The 18,848-nt window shown below is 52.3% G+C and overlaps 5 protein-coding genes across 5 annotated transcripts; 3 read left to right on the top strand and 2 right to left on the bottom strand.

The window, feature by feature from the left end:
• Nucleotides 1-2,157: 2,157 nt before the first annotated feature.
• GUITHDRAFT_102281 (hypothetical protein) lies at nt 2,158-4,356 on the top strand (the record flags this gene model as incomplete). Its single annotated transcript, XM_005839303.1, has 9 exons — nt 2,158-2,389; nt 2,511-2,846; nt 2,926-3,046; nt 3,094-3,124; nt 3,181-3,576; nt 3,630-3,740; nt 3,791-3,923; nt 3,981-4,147; nt 4,192-4,356. The coding sequence occupies 9 exons, from the start codon at nt 2,158-2,160 to the stop codon at nt 4,354-4,356; spliced, it is 1,692 nt and encodes a 563-aa protein (XP_005839360.1).
• Nucleotides 4,357-5,969: 1,613 nt separating this feature from the next.
• Nucleotides 5,970-7,048, top strand: GUITHDRAFT_102280 (hypothetical protein; the record flags this gene model as incomplete). The annotated part of the gene is made up of 4 exons (XM_005839302.1): nt 5,970-6,060; nt 6,116-6,531; nt 6,580-6,926; nt 6,973-7,048. 4 exons carry the CDS (start codon nt 5,970-5,972, stop codon nt 7,046-7,048), a joined length of 930 nt encoding a protein of 309 aa, XP_005839359.1.
• Nucleotides 7,049-7,062: 14 nt separating this feature from the next.
• GUITHDRAFT_102279 (hypothetical protein) lies at nt 7,063-14,695 on the bottom strand (the record flags this gene model as incomplete). Its single annotated transcript, XM_005839301.1, has 23 exons — nt 7,063-7,227; nt 7,278-7,343; nt 7,393-7,426; nt 7,475-7,521; nt 7,569-7,622; nt 7,668-7,742; nt 7,789-7,995; nt 8,069-8,167; nt 8,213-8,350; nt 8,497-8,790; nt 8,957-9,235; nt 9,380-9,499; nt 9,698-9,856; nt 10,096-10,470; nt 10,721-11,119; nt 11,311-12,609; nt 12,666-13,237; nt 13,285-13,378; nt 13,425-13,501; nt 13,558-13,620; nt 13,668-13,734; nt 13,799-13,873; nt 13,934-14,695. The coding sequence occupies 23 exons, from the start codon at nt 14,693-14,695 to the stop codon at nt 7,063-7,065; spliced, it is 5,520 nt and encodes a 1,839-aa protein (XP_005839358.1).
• A 1,475-nt stretch (nt 14,696-16,170) lies between these two features.
• Nucleotides 16,171-17,229, top strand: GUITHDRAFT_150770 (hypothetical protein; the record flags this gene model as incomplete). Its single annotated transcript, XM_005839300.1, has 3 exons — nt 16,171-16,716; nt 16,827-17,007; nt 17,066-17,229. Coding segments are annotated over exons 1-3 (475 nt in total), but the record flags the coding sequence as incomplete, so codon positions are not given.
• Nucleotides 17,230-17,777: 548 nt separating this feature from the next.
• Nucleotides 17,778-18,815, bottom strand: GUITHDRAFT_150769 (hypothetical protein; the record flags this gene model as incomplete). Its single annotated transcript, XM_005839299.1, has 7 exons — nt 18,758-18,815; nt 18,656-18,711; nt 18,488-18,587; nt 18,347-18,441; nt 18,200-18,304; nt 17,980-18,147; nt 17,778-17,928 (listed from the first exon to the last, which is right to left on the bottom strand). The coding sequence occupies exons 2-7, from the start codon at nt 18,683-18,685 to the stop codon at nt 17,779-17,781; spliced, it is 648 nt and encodes a 215-aa protein (XP_005839356.1). The 5' UTR covers nt 18,686-18,711; nt 18,758-18,815.
• Nucleotides 18,816-18,848: the final 33 nt, after the last annotated feature.

Genomic DNA, 18,848 nt, shown 5'->3' with positions numbered 1-18,848 from the left:
TGATACATGATAGTATTCTCAAAGAGTTTTCAGTAAACATCAATCAACGATTCTTCTAGACTCGAAATGTAAATAATGGATGGGACCGATGAAGCTGAGGCGGCCGCCGGACCCCGGCCCCGGAGTCCGCCGGAGGCTCGGGCCGTACGCCCGGCGTCCGCCAAACTTGAAACTCCGGGAGGCACTGCACGCGGCCGGCGGCGGTCACAACTTAATAAGTTAGCCGCCTCCCCTCCTCTCCCACTGAGTGACTCGGAACAGTTGCCAGGGCCTCAGCGGCGCCCTCAAAGTTAAGTTCAAGATCAGTAAGTACGAGGAAAATCAGGAGAGACGAGGAGGCTTGACCCTGACACTCTGTCGCACACTTGGCCATACGGCGCCGTGACGATTACTACGGCGACTCGATTGATTAGTCACGGTGACCGTACTGTCGAGTTGCTATCGGATCATCGGATCATCCGATTGCCAAGTGTTACCGTCGCCGTCGGGGGCCGGCGGTTGAAGCGGCTTGCGCCTAGGCGTCAGCCGCAGTACGGAAAGATTTAACTCATCCAACAGAACTACGGCAGTATTGCATACTAGTACGTCCGGCCCCCGACGGCCAGTGACGGGCAACTTGAAGCCTGTGACCGGACAGTCAGTCGTAAGTGGCTTGACCGTATCTTATCGGATGGGCAGAACCGAAGAATTCGGCGAGTTCTCAATTCCGGTCCTAAGTAAAAGATCAGAGGTATCTCCCTTGGCCTCCGGGGGAGATAGGTTCGATAGTAAAACTGATTTAGCATCCGACTTATTTCCTGAAACGACTGGTTTTCGTGTCACGGGTCGCATCGGATTTATCCCGATAAAAAGAAATGGTCATTGAACCCATCCTCCCCTAACCTACATCAGCGAACCAATCCTGCATCCCCCTCCTCCTACACTTACAACACACGCTCAGCCCCCTCCCTTCTTCACACCTGTCTCCCTCCCTATCTACCTATCTACCTCTCCTTCGTTCTCTGTGATTGTACGACTGTTATCAAACATTTCGAATTCTATCCTGATATTTTCCAATTCTGGACAAAACTTCTTCAGATATGGCAGCACGTCATACCAGCATATGTCATCCGGTTATACGAATAGTGCTTTGTGCGACAAGAAATTCGACTTCTCGCTCTCTCTCTACTTTTCTCATTCCTTCTCAGCAGCCTGTTATCTTTGAAGACCCCGCCGAGCTCGAGCCATATGTGCACACCCTGCCGCAATGGTGCAAGGGGCAGACCAAGTATAACCAATCTTTTGTGCTGGGAGGCTCTTACGGTACAGAAAAGAAAGTTGAAAAGGGTTGCCCGATCAATCTGGGAATATTTACGTGCAGTTCTGAGAAACAGAGGAAGCGATACAGTGTTGGGAGCGATCCCTGGTGGGGAAAATAGATAAAAGAGTAGGTTGGGAGGGCAATGCGTTTCTGTATAAACAAGACATTCAAAACATGATTTCAGCCTTTGTAAGAGAAGGAGGAGAAAGACTAGGAAGGAGGGGAAGAAGACGTGAAATCACATAAAGATGTATTGCACGTGCAAATTAACTCCATAGGAAGGTTTGTTTTTCGGAAGTTCCGTACTTGAAGTCACCAAGCGCTGCTGGGACTAACATGATACTGCTAATGCATAAAAGAAAACAATCATTGAACAGCAGACCGAGATACCGTATCAAACTTAGTTGATCCGCGTACGATGATGTCTTGGGTTCGAAACTGAATAACTTGAGTAGGCTTTCAATTAGCCAGTCCAGCTGCATGTCACGATAGGAAAGGGCCGGGATGATCGGATCGAACTTCAAGTTCGTGGCGCCCGCCGCAGCCTCCCGGCTCCTCCTCAGAGTGGTGCTACGAGCCTCCCCGGCCCTCAGGGCCTGTCATCTTGACTTCAAGGAACCGTAGCTGATGCCCCGGCAGTAGCCGCAGCCGCCGTCCGATCTTTACTCAAAGTTAAGTCCGATCACTGAGTCATGGGCCCGGGTGCAGGCCATGAAGAACGGTGCGGCGGCCGGGCCGGGCGGCCGGGCCCGCCGGATCCGATCAATGATCACACGGTGGCACTGTACTGCTGGTCAACAGGCCCAGGACGGTCAACGGGTCAAGGACTAACGAAGGCGGGAAAAAAGCGGTGCGGCATGGCGGGACAGTTCGACCCGTCGACGGGGAGGAGGCCGTTCCAGAAGAAGAGGAGAGAGTCAGATGCTGATGTCGTCAGCTCTGTTGAGAGAGATGAGCAGGAACAAGGCCAAGATGCAGTCAAGTCAGCGAAGAAGAATGCTGGTTCGAAGAGCCCTGGGGGAAAGGGGAAACAATCGGCCGGGTCGCCCGTTGAAGGAGCGGGCAGGAAGCGCAAAAACGAGAATCAAGGTGTGAAGTCGTTGCAATGATTTCAAGCCTCGTGTCTCTTTTTGTTTCTTCTCTTCTCTGTCACATCTTAACTTCGTTTGTCCTGGCCACATCCCAGCCACTCAGTTTGACCCGCACGCAGGTCAAAACAAGGAATTGGCAATAGAACCCCCCGCAAAGAAAGCAAAGGAGTTCTCAGCGAAGGCAGCAAGTCAGCCTACTCCTCCAGCGAAGAACACACCTACCACAAAGACCCCTGCAAAGAAGACTCCTGCAAAGAAGACGCAACCTGGAAAGATGACAAAAGAACAGTCTGCGAGCAAGCAGACAGGGAAGCATGAATTGTCTAGAGACCGGTCCGATCTGCAAACACCATCAGATAGCAAGGGAAAGAGGAAATCCGATCAAAACATGGAAGTGTCGAATCAAAACGGGAAGTCGGGCAGCAAGCGGGCCAAAACAACACCAATGAAACCAGGTGATTTGCCGAAAAGATACTCTTGTCCATTTCTTTCTGATATTGCGATGCCTTGACACACATATGTTTTTAATGAAAGATAAGAGAATGGATGAATCTCTCCAAAATGAGAGTGGAAGTAAGAAGAAGGGAGATCATCGCTCAATGGACAAAGATGCTCAGGAAGCCGATGTGAAAAGGAAATCAGATGTCGATTCGCGGTGAGACTTTTCATGACATATTTGTCACGTGAAGCCAAAATTCACAGATCATCTCCACGAACTCTTAGAAACGTTCAGGTGAATCTTAGAAGGGTATTGATGATTCGCTGTGTCATCCTAAATTTTGCAATCAGTCGCACCAGGCCAGTAAACTTAACGGCACTACGCCAAGGAACGCCAAGAGCTCCGCTATGAGCATGTCGCCCACGAATGCACCGGTTGTCAAGGATGTCACGAGCTCTTCGGAGAGGCGCTCTTCCCCTAAGAATACCAAGAGCTTGAGTCCCAAGAGTTCGAAAACTTTGACCCAGAAGAGCACCAAGAACTCTACTACGAAGAGCACTAAAACTCCCAAGAGCTCAAATCCTAAAACTCCCAAGAGCTCAAATCCTAAAACTCCCAAGAGCTCAAATCCTAAAACTCCCAAGAGGTCAAATCCTAAAGGGTCAAAAAGTGCAACTTCGAAGAACGGGAATGGATCGACCCCAAGTTCTGTAAAGCCTAAGGCTCACGCAAAAATACCCAAAATGGTATGAAATTCTTGTTTCTTTGTTGATCAAGTACAAGACTGAGATACTTGCAGATAAAAGCGTTCTTCAAGGAGCATCAAGAGAAGAAGAAACGAGAAGAAGCCTCTGCGCAGATGAGGTTGGAAGAGGAAAAGGAACAACAAGAAAGCAAGGCTACAGATCAAGTGAGTTACGAAAAATCACCAGTCTCATGCGCTAATATCCCTCCTCCCAGCCTGTGGTGGATACACTCCAACTTGAAAAAAGCGATACACCAGAAAATCTATCGAAAATGCAGAAACGTCGAGTGGACATGATGAAGTCAGCTGAGTGGATGCTTGAGATTGGCAAGAAGAGGAAGTCACCACGTAAGTTTCATTAAGCCTCAGAGACACATGCATGGAATTGATAGCCGGATGTCGTAGGCAAGGCAAAGGGCGCAGGAAGCCTTGATGATATATCTGATAGCGACGAAGGGGATGGAGCTATGAACGAATACTTCTTACCCGCCTACCATCACATGATCGACGAGTTGAAGAAGATAAACTTTGATGCGAATCAATTCATTCTGGACACGTCGGACCAGTGCGAGGTAGGTTGCATCCCGAGCTTCCCATTGGACTGATCAGACTGCAGGATGGTGTACAGAAAGTCCTCATCGAGAATCGGCTGGGGTTGTCGAAACTTACACAGAAAGACAAGAAGGAGATTGAAAAGCTAGCAGCCAGGATTAGCAAGGAGAATCAAGATTATGTCCCAAAGAAGGAACCTTTGAAACGAGAGAAGCGAGGGAGAAAGTGAGAATATTCCACAGGAAAGGGCTTGATTTACTATAAAACTATCATACATAAACCATCATTCAAACCCTAATCAGAATCAGAACTGTAGCTCGCTATTAGACTCAGACTGCTGCCTCCATCTGCAAACAGTGAGCTATCAGCAAGGCAGAGGTAACAGGCAAGGATGATGTAGACTCCGTCGCAAGGATGACAAGGAAAAAGAACCCCCCACGTACCTTTAGGGTGATGATCGTCTGGAGCTCTCTCTCCACTATCCCCATTCCTCTCCGCTTTCAATCTGACGACAGTGACAGGGACAACATGAGCCTTGAGATGTTTGGAGGAAGAGGGGGCGAGGGTCGAGCTCCATGCAAGGGGGGTGCTGACATGGGGGACCTCCTCCTCTGAAACAAAGCTTCTCCTTGCCTCTCTGAACTCTGTGATCTCTCTGTTCTTCTCTAACATCTCAGGATCGTTTAATTTCCTCTTTTTGTTATCTTTCCTGTGAATTGCTTCAGCATCTTCCGACGAGCATCAAGAAAGACCTCGGACAATCTCGTTGAAAATGAGTTCCTCCACAGATATGGCATGAGAGTCCCCTCCCCCTCATACAATCCTTGGCTACATGACCTGCTCGTCCACATCGATCACATGTAGTTGCCGAAGGGCAATTCTTTGCGATGTGCCTGGCCAACAAGAATCAGAAACTCTTGGTAATGGCCTTTTGAATCCTTCCTCCTTACACACATTGATTGTTCTATTCACAGTAGCTCTGCATCAGCTCCCTCCCATTTCTGTTTCCTCTTTCCGACACTTCCTCTCTCCGATCCACCTCCTCCTTACCCTCTCCTCTCGCATCGACGACATATTGGCTCCGCCCGCTTCACCGGCATTCCGGCATGTTTTTATGTAGAGGGTCATGGGCAAATGGGGTAGTTTTTGAAGCTCATAGGGTGGGTATGTTTAGCTCATAATAAGGGGTACTCACACAACGGGATTACATTTAGAGGGGTCCAGGTGCTCTGCTGGAGGTAGGAAATTTGGGAATCTGAGGTGGGGTAGTCTTCCAGGTAATAATACCGGTGTATATGAGCAATATTGAAGTGGGAAATTCGGGGTAGGGTCCAACTGGTGTCTGAGAAATGTGGAGGGTGGTCAAGACCCCTGCCAAGAAGGGACATGGGGGAGGTAGGGGTGGCGGAACCAAACTTCCCGCGCAAATGTAGGAACAACGAAACTTCGAGGGAGGGGAGGGGGGGGGGGGAATGTAGAGACAGAGACAGAGAGAAGATGGGGGGCGGGGGGGCGGGGGGGTAAAGGGAAGGGCAGGGAGACAGGGAAGAGAATAAGTGAATGAAACTGTAAGCGGAGAGAGAAAGCTTGAAGGAAATAGGATGAGATTTAAAGAATGGAATCGTTTTTGGATATTCATTCGGTTAGGTAACAGCAGAGCATCAATGTTGCGAAGGGTGCATTCGGTCGAGATGTTGAGATGTAAGGGTGTTGCGATTTGAGCTTGATAGAAAGTTAGCCATCGATTGGTTAATGCGAATGCGAACTCCCTAGTTTGTTTCCGAGACATTTCAGCGGGATTCTCACAATCGATCGAGGACATTGACATTCTCGGGATGCAGAATGAGCGACGGCCATCGCAGCGCCTTAAGGACAAGGAATGCAGTACGAGAACAGCTTCGCAAATACGATGAACTTGATGAGGAGATCAAAGGTAAATCTCCTCCATCCTGACATTCCGGTGTAAGATTCTAACGCTCTCCTCAAAGCAAACAGCCATGTGATCACGAATGCGAGAGAAGAACAGGGAGGGAGAATCCTCCTCAACTTTGTAGAGAGGAGCAATGCGCAGCTTGCGGATGTGCAACATCCGGTGGCGATGTCGAAAGAAGCAGAATGCTTCAATCGTATGATCAAGTGTGGAGTTGATCGCGCGAAGAATGCGGACACGGAGGGAGGTCGTTTTAGCACCAAGCAGTTTGTAATCAACACAGTGGAGATGTACAGCGTTCGCTCTTTGAATCCCTCGCAAGAAGATGACGTGGACATCGACTGGAGCAAGATGGACCGACATGCTGCTGCCTTCTGCGACTATACACCTAGCATTCACTTCATGTCACACCCGCTTGGCAAGGACATCCAACCCAAAGTGAGAAAGCAAGCTGTGAGGCAGAAGAGGCGACAGGTAAGAGACTGGGACCCTTCGTCCGACGATTGTTGACGTCTTGTGAAGGTGGAGGAGACCACTCCTTTGACAGGCTCAGATGCAAACAGCGACAAACGAAACAGTGAAAAGAGACAGCGACAAATCAGGAGCAAGATTGAGTCGTGGAGTCGGGATTTCACAATGAGATTTGCTGAACTTTTCTTCAACCCTGACTCATTCGGGGAGACAATTGAAAATCTCTTCGACTGCTCAGCCCTGGTGAATCAAAACATTCTAGCCCTCGAAAAGGATCCGGCGCAAGGTCACATCATTGCAAAGAAGGTCGATCAACACAGCGCGGCGTCTGAGAATCAAGAGCCACGTCGGCATGTGCTTAAGTTCGACATGCAAGAGTTTGAGCGACTGAGGGCAGAGTGAGTCTGTTGGCGATCAGCATGGGAGCTCTGACTTGTTCATCAGGTTCCGGGGGAAGAAACCGTACTTCGTCTTCGACCCCGACCTTAACGACACCCAGCAGCAGCTGCACGTGAAGTGAAGAGACCTTGTACTTCATAATTGTTCCTCTCCATAGGTCAGCTCCTCCAAAAAGTTAAAGATACACGCGTTCAGCACAAAGGCTGCCAGGTTCTCAAACTCCGGCATGCTCATGGCCGTCCTCCTCCTTGTGTCCCTCTGTAGCTCCTCCTCTTCTTCCTCCGTCAACTCCAACGGTACCTGGGAGCAAGTAGGTCAGCACTATTCCTCTGAAATTAGCACGCTATTACCTCTGCGCTATGCCCGGGGACGTCGATGCCCGCGTAAACCCGTCGCTTCCTTCCCTCGTGAGCCTTCTGAGCCAGACAGCATGTCACGAACGAGCACAGGCAGAGATGAACGAACCTCAGCGGCATCCGCGACCGCCTCTGCCTCCCCTCTGCTTCCATCTGCAGTCAGCTACAAGAGCTTGACGAGGAGGTCTCACCTCGACGCTTCCTCGCACTGGAAGATCGCAGGAGGCCTCTTGGCAACCTGCCGCTTTCCCTTCAGCGCTCCAGACTCTCCCACTGGTTTCTTACCTGCACAAAGCACGGGACCGGCGCCTCCTCCAGCTGGGTGAAGGAGTTGAGGATCTGCTCGGAGGTCAGCAGGGGCTCTAGAGCACAGACCTCAGGCACCTGGTCGTCGTTGATGATGTCGTTGAGCAACTGCTCCAGAATCCCCTCCGTGACCTTGGCGCGCAGCTGCGCTTGCTGTTGCCCTGTCAGTTCAAGTGCTCCTCCACACTCCTCCTCTCACCTGGCTGGCGTCCCTGGTGGAGGGGCGCGAGCCAGCAGCGCTGTTTCCTCGGGTGCCCGTGGCTGTGCTAGCAGGACTCTGATCGTTGCCGCTAGCAAGCGAGGGGCTGCGGCGGTCGCTGGTCGCACTAGAGGCGGTGGTGGGGAGACGCAGGTTGGGGGAGATACCGTCCGGGGAGGAGAAACTAGACTTGGGGAACCAGAAGAACTGCACAGGAGTGAGATCGGAGACAGGGGAAGGGGAAGGGGAGGGGGGGGGGGGCAGAGCAAAGCACACTCACGTGGTTGTTTTCATGCAGGGAACGATGTTGCTCTGGGGGTCGGACGTGAGCTTGAAGGGAGAGGAAGAGATACTGCTCGGAGCTCTCGTCGTCGTCCTCCTGCTCCTCTCGTCAGCCGCTCAGCAACTCACCCGATCGTCTCACCTGATCCATGTGCGACCCGATCCCCGTCTGCCTGCTCACTGAGGAGAGAGCGCTCGCCATGGACACGGAGGTTTGGGCGGTAGCCGCGCTGATTCTGCTCGACCCGCTCTTCACGCTCGCCGCGTCGTCCATGAAGGACTGCTTGCAAGCGAGCACAGTTACAAGGGGAAAGGTCGCCTCCTCCCTCCCCGTCCCCCTCCCCCGTCCTTCCCTTCCCCTCTCCCTTCCCCATCCTTCTCTCCTCCTCTCCCATCCTCCCCTTCCTGATCCCTCGTCCTCCCTACCTGCGTTCGGTTGCCGCTGTCTTTCCCGTCATTCCTCTCCTGGAAGCTCACGAAGCCCCGCGTGCCCCCGTGTCTCTGCCTCACGGAGCTGCGCATGGGAGGAGGAAGCTCTATCACTGACGTTCTCTTCCTCCTCCTCGCGCTCTTCGCTGTCCCAGCGACTGACCCTCCTGATACTGACTGCGCGATGCCTGTCGATGGCCGGCCAGTCCCGCTAGTAGGAGGCGGTGCAGCGTCTTCGTTGTCGTCTGCTAGGTCCTCGTTCTCCTCCTCAGGCTCTTGCTTCGGTGCCACCTGCACCGGGTAGCAAATCAGTGCGAGGAAGTGACGAGCAACACGGAGGCGAGGAGGACGAGGTGGTGGTGGTGGTGGTGGTGGGGAAGGACAGGAGGACAAGGTGGTGGAGGAGTAGGAGCAGGAAGAGGAGGAGGAACAATTGCGTCTACAGTATCATGCTCACCATGCAAGGCACATCGAAGTCAAGGATGCTGGAGGTCATACAGCGCACGGTCATCTTGACAACAACGTGCGAGAGCGGGTCAATCTCGCCGCTCTGGGGATGCAGGACTACCATCTGCTTCGCAAGCTCCCCGTCCAGGTCGAAGTTGAATATCATGACCTGCTCGTGACTGAAGTTGGTCAGGATGATCATCCGGTGGATCGTCGCGCCGAGCGGGATGTTGCCCATGCAGAATCTCTCCGCCGTCATCAAGACCAGCTGGTTGGGCGTCGGCATGATCTGTGGAGCAGATGAGAGAGGGGAGGAGAGGAGAGGAGAACAGGAGCAGCAAGGACAGCAGATGAGCAAGACGAGTGGAGAGGAGAAAAGAGGAAAGGGGAGGGGAGGGGAGCAGGGGACCTGAGACGACGGCATCTGCCATACGGTTGTCTCAGGGTTGCTGTGCACGCTGGGCTGGCATCCCTCAGCGTAAAACTTGACGACGTGCGTTTCCCCCCCACTCTCCCCGCTGTAAACTGAGATAGGAAGCTGCCACGTGTACATCTGCAGGAACAAGTCAACACGCTACTCTTTGCCTCCTCCTAAACACCAAAATGTCCTTGAAACTCGCTCTCTTCAATCTCACTCCTCCTCATCCTCCTTCTTGAAACATCCTCCTCTTCCACCATCCTCCTCTGCTCAGTTACCCTCCACCCCCCCCCCACCCCTTCCTCCTCCTCCTCCTCCTCCTTACTCCTTTACCTTCGCCTCAAGGGGGTTGAAGACCCAACGCATGGTGACGCTCTCGCCGGGTTCGAGGTGCCAGTCGGTGTTGTCGAGACAAGTGACCACGTCGAAGCCAAAGTTCTCCGCGTTCAGTTTCTCCACCTCGCTCATGTCCACGTGATAGTCCAGCGGTACCTTCAACCCTTCCTCTCAGCAACCACCACCACCACTCCTCCTCCTCCTCCTCCTCCTCCTCCTCCTCCTCCTCCTCCTCCTCCTCCTCCTCCTCCCCCTCGTGCCTGCCTGCACTGTTCCACCTCGGTCTTTGCCTTCTCCTCAACTTCTCCACCTACTCCCCTCCCTTCTACTTACAACCCTCCCTCAACTCCCTCCTGACCCCATTCAGCTCTCCTTCTCTCAACCCCCAACCTCACCTGTCCAAGGTTCTCGAGCTTGTAGTACTGGATGGGAGGAGAAATCAGCCCTATGGGGGTCTTCTCGAAGCCCCACTCGAGGTGCTTGTAGTGCTGAGCATCGGGAGCAGGGAGGTGCAGGTAAGCTTCGGCGATGGCCAGAGTCTGACCAATGAGGGAGAGAACGATCTGCTTTCCTGTGTTGAGAACGCCTCCTGCTGCAGGCAGCTCGCAGATGTTGAGCACGACTGGGAGGCGGAACTCCTTAGTGGCCATGAGGTGCTTGTAGGAGAGGATGAGATCTACTTCCTCTCCCACCTCCAAGTGTCCCCTGCGAGGCTCGCAGAGGAAGAGCTTGTTCTCAAGGATCATGTTGAGAGTCAGCTCCTCCTCGCCCTGTAGCGATCACTTCAATGCGATGTTGTGTTGAGGAAGGAGGAGGGGAGGGAGAAGAGAGGGAGGAAGAGGAGGACAGAAGGAAAGACTGACAGAGGATGTGGCCGGAGTACAGAAAGGAAATGTGGGGGAGATCAAGATCAAGGGGGGTGGAGTTGGGGGAGAAAAGGGGGAGGTGGGGAGGTGGGAAGGAGGGAAGGAGGGAGAAAGAAGGGGGTGGGGAGAGAGGGGGGGTGGAAAAGGAGCAGACCTGTAGATCTTTGTCCACCCAGTTCTCAGGCTCATCTTCATCATCCTTGGGGAACTTGAGGAGGAAGTCGAGGGCGAGCACGCCAGTGTTCTTGAGTCGGAGGATGTTCATGCTGGGGGGGTAGCCCTGCTCTTTGACCTCAAACCTCATTTCCATCACTTGCAACACTTTGGTCGGATCGGTCTCATCGATCTCAGCCTTGTTCCACTTGACCTCCTTCCTGTTGAGATCCGACGACAGCTCCTTGTTCATCTTCATCAGGCTGAACTCCCTCCACACCCGGGAGGAGGAGATCGGGTTGAACACGCTCCCTGCCGCCCTCGCGTCCACGATCGAGAGGACGGGATACACTGCGTTGCCTAGCACCTGACACTGAGGCGCATCCTCAAACTCCAGCGCCTGGTGGACATCAAGTGTCAGAAGACATGGGAAGGCACTGGGGATGGTGGGTGGGCAGCAGTACGGAGGACAGACAGGGGCAGGGGAAGGAGCAGAGGAGAAGGGGAAGGAGGAAGGACATTGGAAGGAAGGTGGAGGGAAGGAGGAGGGGAAGGAGGAGAGACAGGGGCAGGATCAGGGGGTCAGGGGACCTGGAGGAGCTGTATTCCCGTTCGGTTCGGCCCATGGTCGCCAGTGACGAGCGACTCGGAGCTGGTGGAGAGCCGGCAGGTGATGGTGACGTTGTAGTACTTCCTCTCACTGGGGGTGAAGCAGATAGTGACTCTCTTGGTGGAGAAGGCAGAGATAAAGCCTTTGCCGTCCTTGTACTCCAAGTTCTTCTCCATGCTCGAGGTGATATTGTGGTACATGGTACAGTCCGAGTGGTTGACCAACTTGATCACCCGCGACACCTGCGTCCCCACCACCAGCGTCCCGAAGTCAACCGTCTCTGGCTCGAACGTCACGGCTCCTACCGTCCCAACCCCGTACACGTTGAGATGGACCGTCTGCTTGGAGGGGACGCTCCTCCTCTGCTGCCTCGGGGAGAACGTCTCATCAAGGTCCTCCGCCTCCCCCATCTCCGCATCCGCCAGGTTCCGCACCTTGGCCTGGTCGATCTGGATGGGAACCTTGAGGCTGTACGATCCCTCCCGTCTCGGCGCGAAGTGAACAAACAGGCTGACCTTCTCGTTGCCACGGAGGATTCCGCGGTCAGGCTCGACCACGAGGACGCGGGAGCAGCTCTCAGGCACAAGGCAGGAGAAGAGGATGGGAATCCCCGTCGGGTTCTTCATCTCGATCGCTCTCGAGGTCACGGACCCGACGCAGGTGGGCTTCACCTGGAGGTGATTCGTCTCCAGCTCGATCGACGTCGCGTTGCCGCTCCCGATGAGCGTCAGCTTCACTGCATGCACGGAGCTCCCGTTCATGACGCACGTCGTCACGTGCTCGTACCGCTTCGCCTCCAGCGGGCAGAACATGAACGCGACGAGCTGCGCGCAATGCGGCATGATCAGCCCGTTGTTGGGCTTGCAGCGAAAGACGCCAGTCTGGTCCTCGTCGAAGAGGTATCGCAGCGGCGTGTCCGCATCGTTGTACATCTCGATGATCTGGTACGCCTTGTCGCTCACAGCGCATGCTGGGAAGCTGATCCTCGTGCTCGGCACCCGCAGCTTCGGCGTGAACGCTTCCATGCCGACCGGAAACGTGTTGCCGCTGCAGACGGGGGTAACGCAGTGAGGAGGGACGAAGTTCTCGTCCGTGACTAGGCGAAAGTTCCGCTGGGTCTTGGGGAAGACGAAGATCTCAATGGCCTGCGCGTAGTAGGCGTTGCGATACTCGGGGCGGAAGGCGACCTTGAAGGTGGTGCTGCTCTTCGGCAACACGTCTGCCTTCTCGGGAAACACTTTAAAACAAGTTTCCAGAGGCTTCAGGACAGGCCCCAACGTCTGCAACAGCATTCTAACGTCAGGGCGAGGAGGGCGGAGGAGGAGAGGGAACTTACCGTCATGGTGATCTCCCCGGCCCCATCGGGCTGCCGGATGTAGTTGTCAGGAGGGATCATGAACATGGCTGTCTGCTTCACATCCGTGTTGTTGTGCACTGTGATCTGCTTGTAGTCTCCCACCCCAACCTCAGAAGCCGCTCCAAACTCCACGTGCTGCTCCAGCAGAAAGATCTCCCGCCTGCTGTCTGTGTCGTCCAGAAAGAACTCGTTCCATATCACGCTCGTGGGGTTGTTGGAGGAGGTCACTTCGTGGATAGCCCGAGCATGCGCCGTCCCCTCCATCATTTGACGCGTGCGGTACAAGTCGACATGCTTCTGCGCGAGCGGCATCGGTCGAGGCACCTGATCTTGGTTTTGATGGTACCTGTAAGCGCAAGGATGCGAGTGTGAGAGGCGAGGAGAACAGGAGTCAGCCAACGGAACGTACGCGGTAGCAGTGAGGTCGAGGTAGAGGGGCCCTTGGTTCTTGATGAGGATGAAGATGCGACGGTAGAAGTTCCCAGGCACCCGGGCAGTGAACCTGATGTCAACGTTCACGCTGCTCTCCTGAATGATGCTTCCGTCCGTTCCTGCTCAACCACATCAGGATGATTCGGAGCGACCAAGCAAAGAATACTTGAGAATTCGAAACATCCCATGGACTCAGTGATGAACTGGTAGAAAGCTTTCTCCTTGGTGTTGTTGCGGATCTCCAAAGTTCTCAATGATACCTTGAAGGATCAAGAATAAGCCAGTCGTCTTCAGAGTCTCCATTACCTTTCCCAGCTCCAGGTTGCCAAAGTTGATGCTGCTCCTGTCGATCTCCACAGAGTGCGGCTCAGCGAATCCCTTGCCTGATAGTTCGAAGCTCTATCAGTCGCAAGCGCAGGAGGCGGCAGAGCGAGAGTACAGCAGATCTTCTGGATGTTTCCTCCCGGAGTCACAATCTCGAAGTAGTCACAATCGAAGGACCCTGGAGCAACCAGTCCTCAGTCCTCGACCCCTCCAGCTGCTCCTCACCGGTGGAGATGGGAGTGTACGTCACTTGCAGCGCCAGGCTGCCATCTGCTGGGATTTTTCCCTTGACCTGTAACAGACTTCAGCAAGAGCCAGACTAGCATGGCTGCTCCCACAATCTTCCAATGAAATACTGGGTCATGATCGTGCGGAATTGGGTTCAATTCGAAGGACACAGGGACCAGTGAAGTGTTGGTAAGGATCACTTCCTGCGATCGTCGTTCAGCAACATATAGAAATGCTCTAAGGAAGCGCAGCCAGCCAATCACCTCGTTCACTGCCCGGCCGGTCAAAACCGTACCAAAGTTCACTTCAGATTTCGAGATGGCGACGAAAGGTATTTTCCCGATCCCGCTGATCTTCATCACTAGGGCTGGGCGAGGGATGGGCTGCTTGCACACGATCGTTCCAACGTACACTGACGCCTCTGTGGGAAAGAAGCTGATCTTGACTGTCATGGTCTTGCCGGGAAGAATCACTCCTTCTTTAGGACTGACGTCGAAAGGGGCTTCAGACAACAATTCAAACGGGGCGTTCACCTCCCCTATGTTCCGCAGAACAAACGTCCTTGTACTCTCCTCCTTCACGGTAGCAAACCCGAAATCAAGATGCTCCTGCATCTTCACCCCGTGCTCGGGCATGGTAGCAATGACCCTTATGAAGAAATTGCCCTGAGTGGTAATGAACTCGATGACGTCGTCGTACGGCTCACTCCTGATAGGACGGAAGTTTACATCAATCGAAGCCGCCATGCCAGGATTCAGCGTGAAGAGGTCAGGAAACTTCATGAAGAAGAAGCTCGTCTCAGGAAGTTTGTACTTGAACTTGATCACTTGCGTGGACACGTTCTTGATAGTCAGCTTCTGCTTGTAGTCGCCCCCCGGCTCCTTAGCATGCCAGTGCAGTTCACTTGGGCAGTCGATGCCGTAACGACGCGCGCGGCTCTCTCTGCTCAGAACTTCTGGAACCACCTTGCTGAGGCGAACATCGCTCCTCGAGCCAGTCTTGCTCCGAGTTTCCAACAAAGACATGGCTGTCAAAAGCTTTGTCGAGCTATCTCTCTAGAAACATGACAGGATCCTGGAGGAACAGTTGTAAGATCAGGCGCCTTGCTGGAAGACTGTCTCTCTGTCTACTTGCAAACACAGTCAGATTCTGTATGTCTGTTCGACAGATTGAATGCATGCACAACAAATACCACAATCCGCAGATTCCTGCTAAGGATATAGCTGGGCTCTAAGAGTTTGCACCTCACAACTTGTCTGCTACTATTTCCTATGCTCTATCGATGGTAACTTTCTCACTCGAACAATAGAGCCCAGTGCCAACCTTTGCGAACTTCAGCATTTTACCTGCAAACGAAACATCGGGATCTTGTTTATCCCTCGTTTCCCTCCTTTCTGCCTCCCCTGCCACTCCATCATCTCCCACCACCAACATGATCTCGTGATCTCTCCCATCTTGTTCATCTTCTGCCCCTCATTCTTCTCCTTCCTCTCCCTAGTTTCCATCCTCCTCCTTCTATCATTCGAATCCCGCTCCTTCCTCCATGGCGCCCGACCAGCCGTTGCCTCTACCCCACTGCCCACAGAACAGCATCCCCACCCCTACTTTGACTACCCCCTACCCCCATTTTTCCTTTCTGATTTCCCTAGTCCCTATCATCTTCACATGGGTATGTAACTACCCCTACCTGCAAATTAGAGTTGCACCCACCCCCTGAGATCACGACGGTTAATAGGACGTCCGCCTCAGAGGATACTTCAGTGCGCGGCCCCGGGCCCGGGCCGCCGGCAGCGGGCTTCATTGTAAAATTCAAAGCTGGTTCGTTTATATTGAAATTATATCCAGGAAGTTTCAAAATTAAAATGTAAAGTAAATAAAAGTAGCGGGAAAAGGTTGCTGCCCTCTTTCAAATTTCTTGAACAGAAATTTGGAAAATTCAAACAATACTTGGACATTTCGGAGTATGCTGTTCAAATTATGATCAGTAACCGTGCGGTCACATTTCCATTAGAAGAATGAAATCAATGTAGTAAATTTCCAATTTTGACAAACCCAATTACGTACAATTGAACAAAATTTCAAATAACTTTACAACTATCATGGCGGCGATCACGTGTCTAATGACACGTGATCGCCATGGTGAACAAACATGAGGCGCAGGAGGGAAGGAGGGCGAAGATGAGAAGCCATGAGCGCCAGAGACAGGGCATGGCGAGAGGAAGGGAGATGCAAGGCCAGGCAAGGCGATGCAAGGCGAGCTGAGGCGAGGCAGGGAATAGAAGGAAGGAGAACAAAATGGCAGAGTGGGGCAAAGCAAAGTACAGCAATGGAGTGTACGGCGTGCGATGGAAGAGTAGCTGAAAGGAAACTTGAGCATATGATAAGATGTAAGGTACAGGAAGGGAAACACAAGGAGGAGGAAGGAGAAAAATCCAGTTTGGATGCGACTGCACTGGTGTACTTATGAAGAAAATAAGCAGAAATTCAAACACAGAGCAAGGAGTTAGAGGTGGAGTGCGAGGATAGGGAGGAATGCTGGCGAAAGAGGACAGGCCTCGAGCGAGAGGCGAACAGTAGGGGACGGAGAGAGCAGAGGGATGGATAAGTATGGCAGTCCGAAGAAACGAATGAAAATAGATTTCAGGAAGGCACTTAGCAAGGCATTTTGCAAGGCGCTAGGAATATGATGTGAAGAGGATGATATTGAACTTATACAATATCTGTTGAAGACTATTGTTTATGTGTCAACTATGCTTTGCACCTGATGGGGGTGTTTCATAGAGTCTTTCTTCAATTATAGTTAACTCCATTCTTTCTTATTGGCGACAAGGGACTGATCTTTTTGACAGTTCTCTTCATAGCCATTCCCTAGAACCTCGCTTAGCTGTTTGGGTATAGCTGGCTCCTGCCTTGAGCATGGCTACAGCCCCTGCAGTGCCTCCGCCAAGCGTTGCTCACGCATATCTATCTACGAACCCCGTCACGTCTCCTGTCTCAGTCGTCAGTGCTCTGAGCGGTCAACCCAACTCGCAGATCATGTCCCAAGGTAAGGAAAGAGTTCGATGCTCTCTCTCACTTCCAATCCCCCCAACATACGTGTACCTTCTTGAAATCTTGCAGTGTCGTTTCACTTGCAGTGCTGTTGACTGCTCGCAGTGGCCCTAGCAGGAGGAGTCTCCATGCCTCTGACTAGCTCAGCTCAAGGACCTCCCGGCACCATCACAGTCGTGAATCACATCCCTGTGGTCCAAGCCTTCGCTGCAGATGCTGGCTGGACGCAGCCGAGCAACAGCAGCCTCTTGAATCACATGCCCGTCAGTTCGGGACTAAAGCGCAGGTGAAAGCTACTTCTACCTAACTGTAGCGACCTGCTCTCCTAACGCATGAGCTTGCAGGGCCTCGGGAGAACAGGATGGCAGTCCTGTGGGGATGAATCCTCTCGGTCAGACGCAGAGGAGGAAGGAGTCGCACAATGCAACGGAGCAGAAGAGGAGGCAAAGAATAAACGACAAGATGAACGAGCTGAAAGAGCTCCTGCCTGGCTGTCGAGAGGCGCCGGTGGACAAGGCGACCATCTTGAACGAGGCCATCGACTTTATCAGGAAGCTGCAATCAGATGCTGAGGCCCTGACTCTACGTAAAGTGGAGCTAGAGCGCCAGAATCAGGTGGTTGTCGGGGGAGGTGAAGTCGACGGCGTGACGTGAGTGCAGGAGTTGCAAGAGGAGAATGATCACCTCTCTCGCGAAGCTGGGCTGCCTCCCAAGAAGCAGTCGATTCAGGAGTCCCTCTCTCGTTAAATTATTCATCTCCGATGTGATCACTGTATAGAACTTTATTTTTGCCACACCCAAGGTTTGAGCCACAGGGCGAAGCGTTCCGTGTGCACGAGGTTGAAAGAAGCATCAGCCTTACATGAATACATAATGAATCAGAAGCAACTTATACCGTCTCAAGGAAGCTCACTAACATACTCCCTTTGACTTCGCCCCTCACATTAGCTCCTATCGTTGCCTATCATTGCTTCCAAAACTTGTCAGCGGGATTGAACGGATCATACGTGACGAGCATAGCAGCTGTTGAGGGTTCGATGAACGCGAAATTAATAATTTATATTCTAGGAATCAAGAAATTCGTGACGAAGGAGAGCATGATAAGGAGACCGACTGTGAAGCATACGACCAGACAACACATCTTCTTGCGTGCTTTCTTCTGTAGCTTCTTGGCTTGTATGAGTTGCTCGACTCCACTCTCAGTATACTGAGAAAAGGTTCAGCAAGTGCGAGACAGAACTAAGAAGCAAATAGCAACCTCAGCAGATTTTGAGACCAGCTCTTCGATGTTGTCTAGCATCTCCCCCTGCTGTTCTACCATGATCGCCATGTCCATGAAGAGCTGATGGACTTCACGGATGGAGGCCTCAAGCTTCATGAGCTCCTCGTGCTTGCTTTGAACTTCAGCATATGCGTTCAATGCAACCTGAAAGAGAATCGAATTAGTTCGGGGGCCACCAAGGTCCAGAGCCTGTCACCTGATCCGCTTTAGAGAGCAGTCTGTCGGCAAAGATATCGCTCCCCCCACTTTCAACCGCTTGCTTGATTTCTTCTTCTGTTGCGTTTGGATTTACAACTTTGACCTTTGAGTCGTCATGTACCATTAGACAGAAATCCAACGATACCTGTCGCTCAACCCTTTCATGAAGAAGAGACTTGTATTTCCCCTGTGTTTCTTCGTATTCTTGCATCAATTCGACGAATTTCTTCGTTAAGGAGCCTGCATGCTTCATCAAGGCGATTTCTTCGGGATTGAAATCACCAACCATGAATATTGATGTGGATCTTAGCTTGAGAAGAACCCTCCCCGTGCTTCTCCTTATATGTTTCATTCTCTGATTCCATATCATGCAAGCTATCTTTGATCTACCAAAAATCACGTCACTATCCACATTTCATGGCTGCAAGATTGGTGTGATTCTTGTGCGACTTACCCTCTTGGCAATCTTCGAAGTTTCATTCATAGTGCTCTCCAGCCGGCTAGCATGATCTTTCACAAAATATCAGCTACAAACGATCGTCGATTCGTTACCAACCTTTTGATTTTGTTTGGGAAACCTCAGTTATTATTTTGGATTGAAGCTCTTTCATTGTGTTAATATTTTTCCTTATTGAACTCATTTCCCC

Source organism: Guillardia theta (genome assembly GCF_000315625.1).
Source record: "Guillardia theta CCMP2712 unplaced genomic scaffold GUITHscaffold_9, whole genome shotgun sequence".
Taxonomy (NCBI): Eukaryota; class Cryptophyceae; order Pyrenomonadales; family Geminigeraceae; genus Guillardia; species Guillardia theta.
The sequence above is the reverse complement of the archived record's forward strand: the minus strand, read 5'-3'. Positions and strand labels throughout refer to the sequence as shown.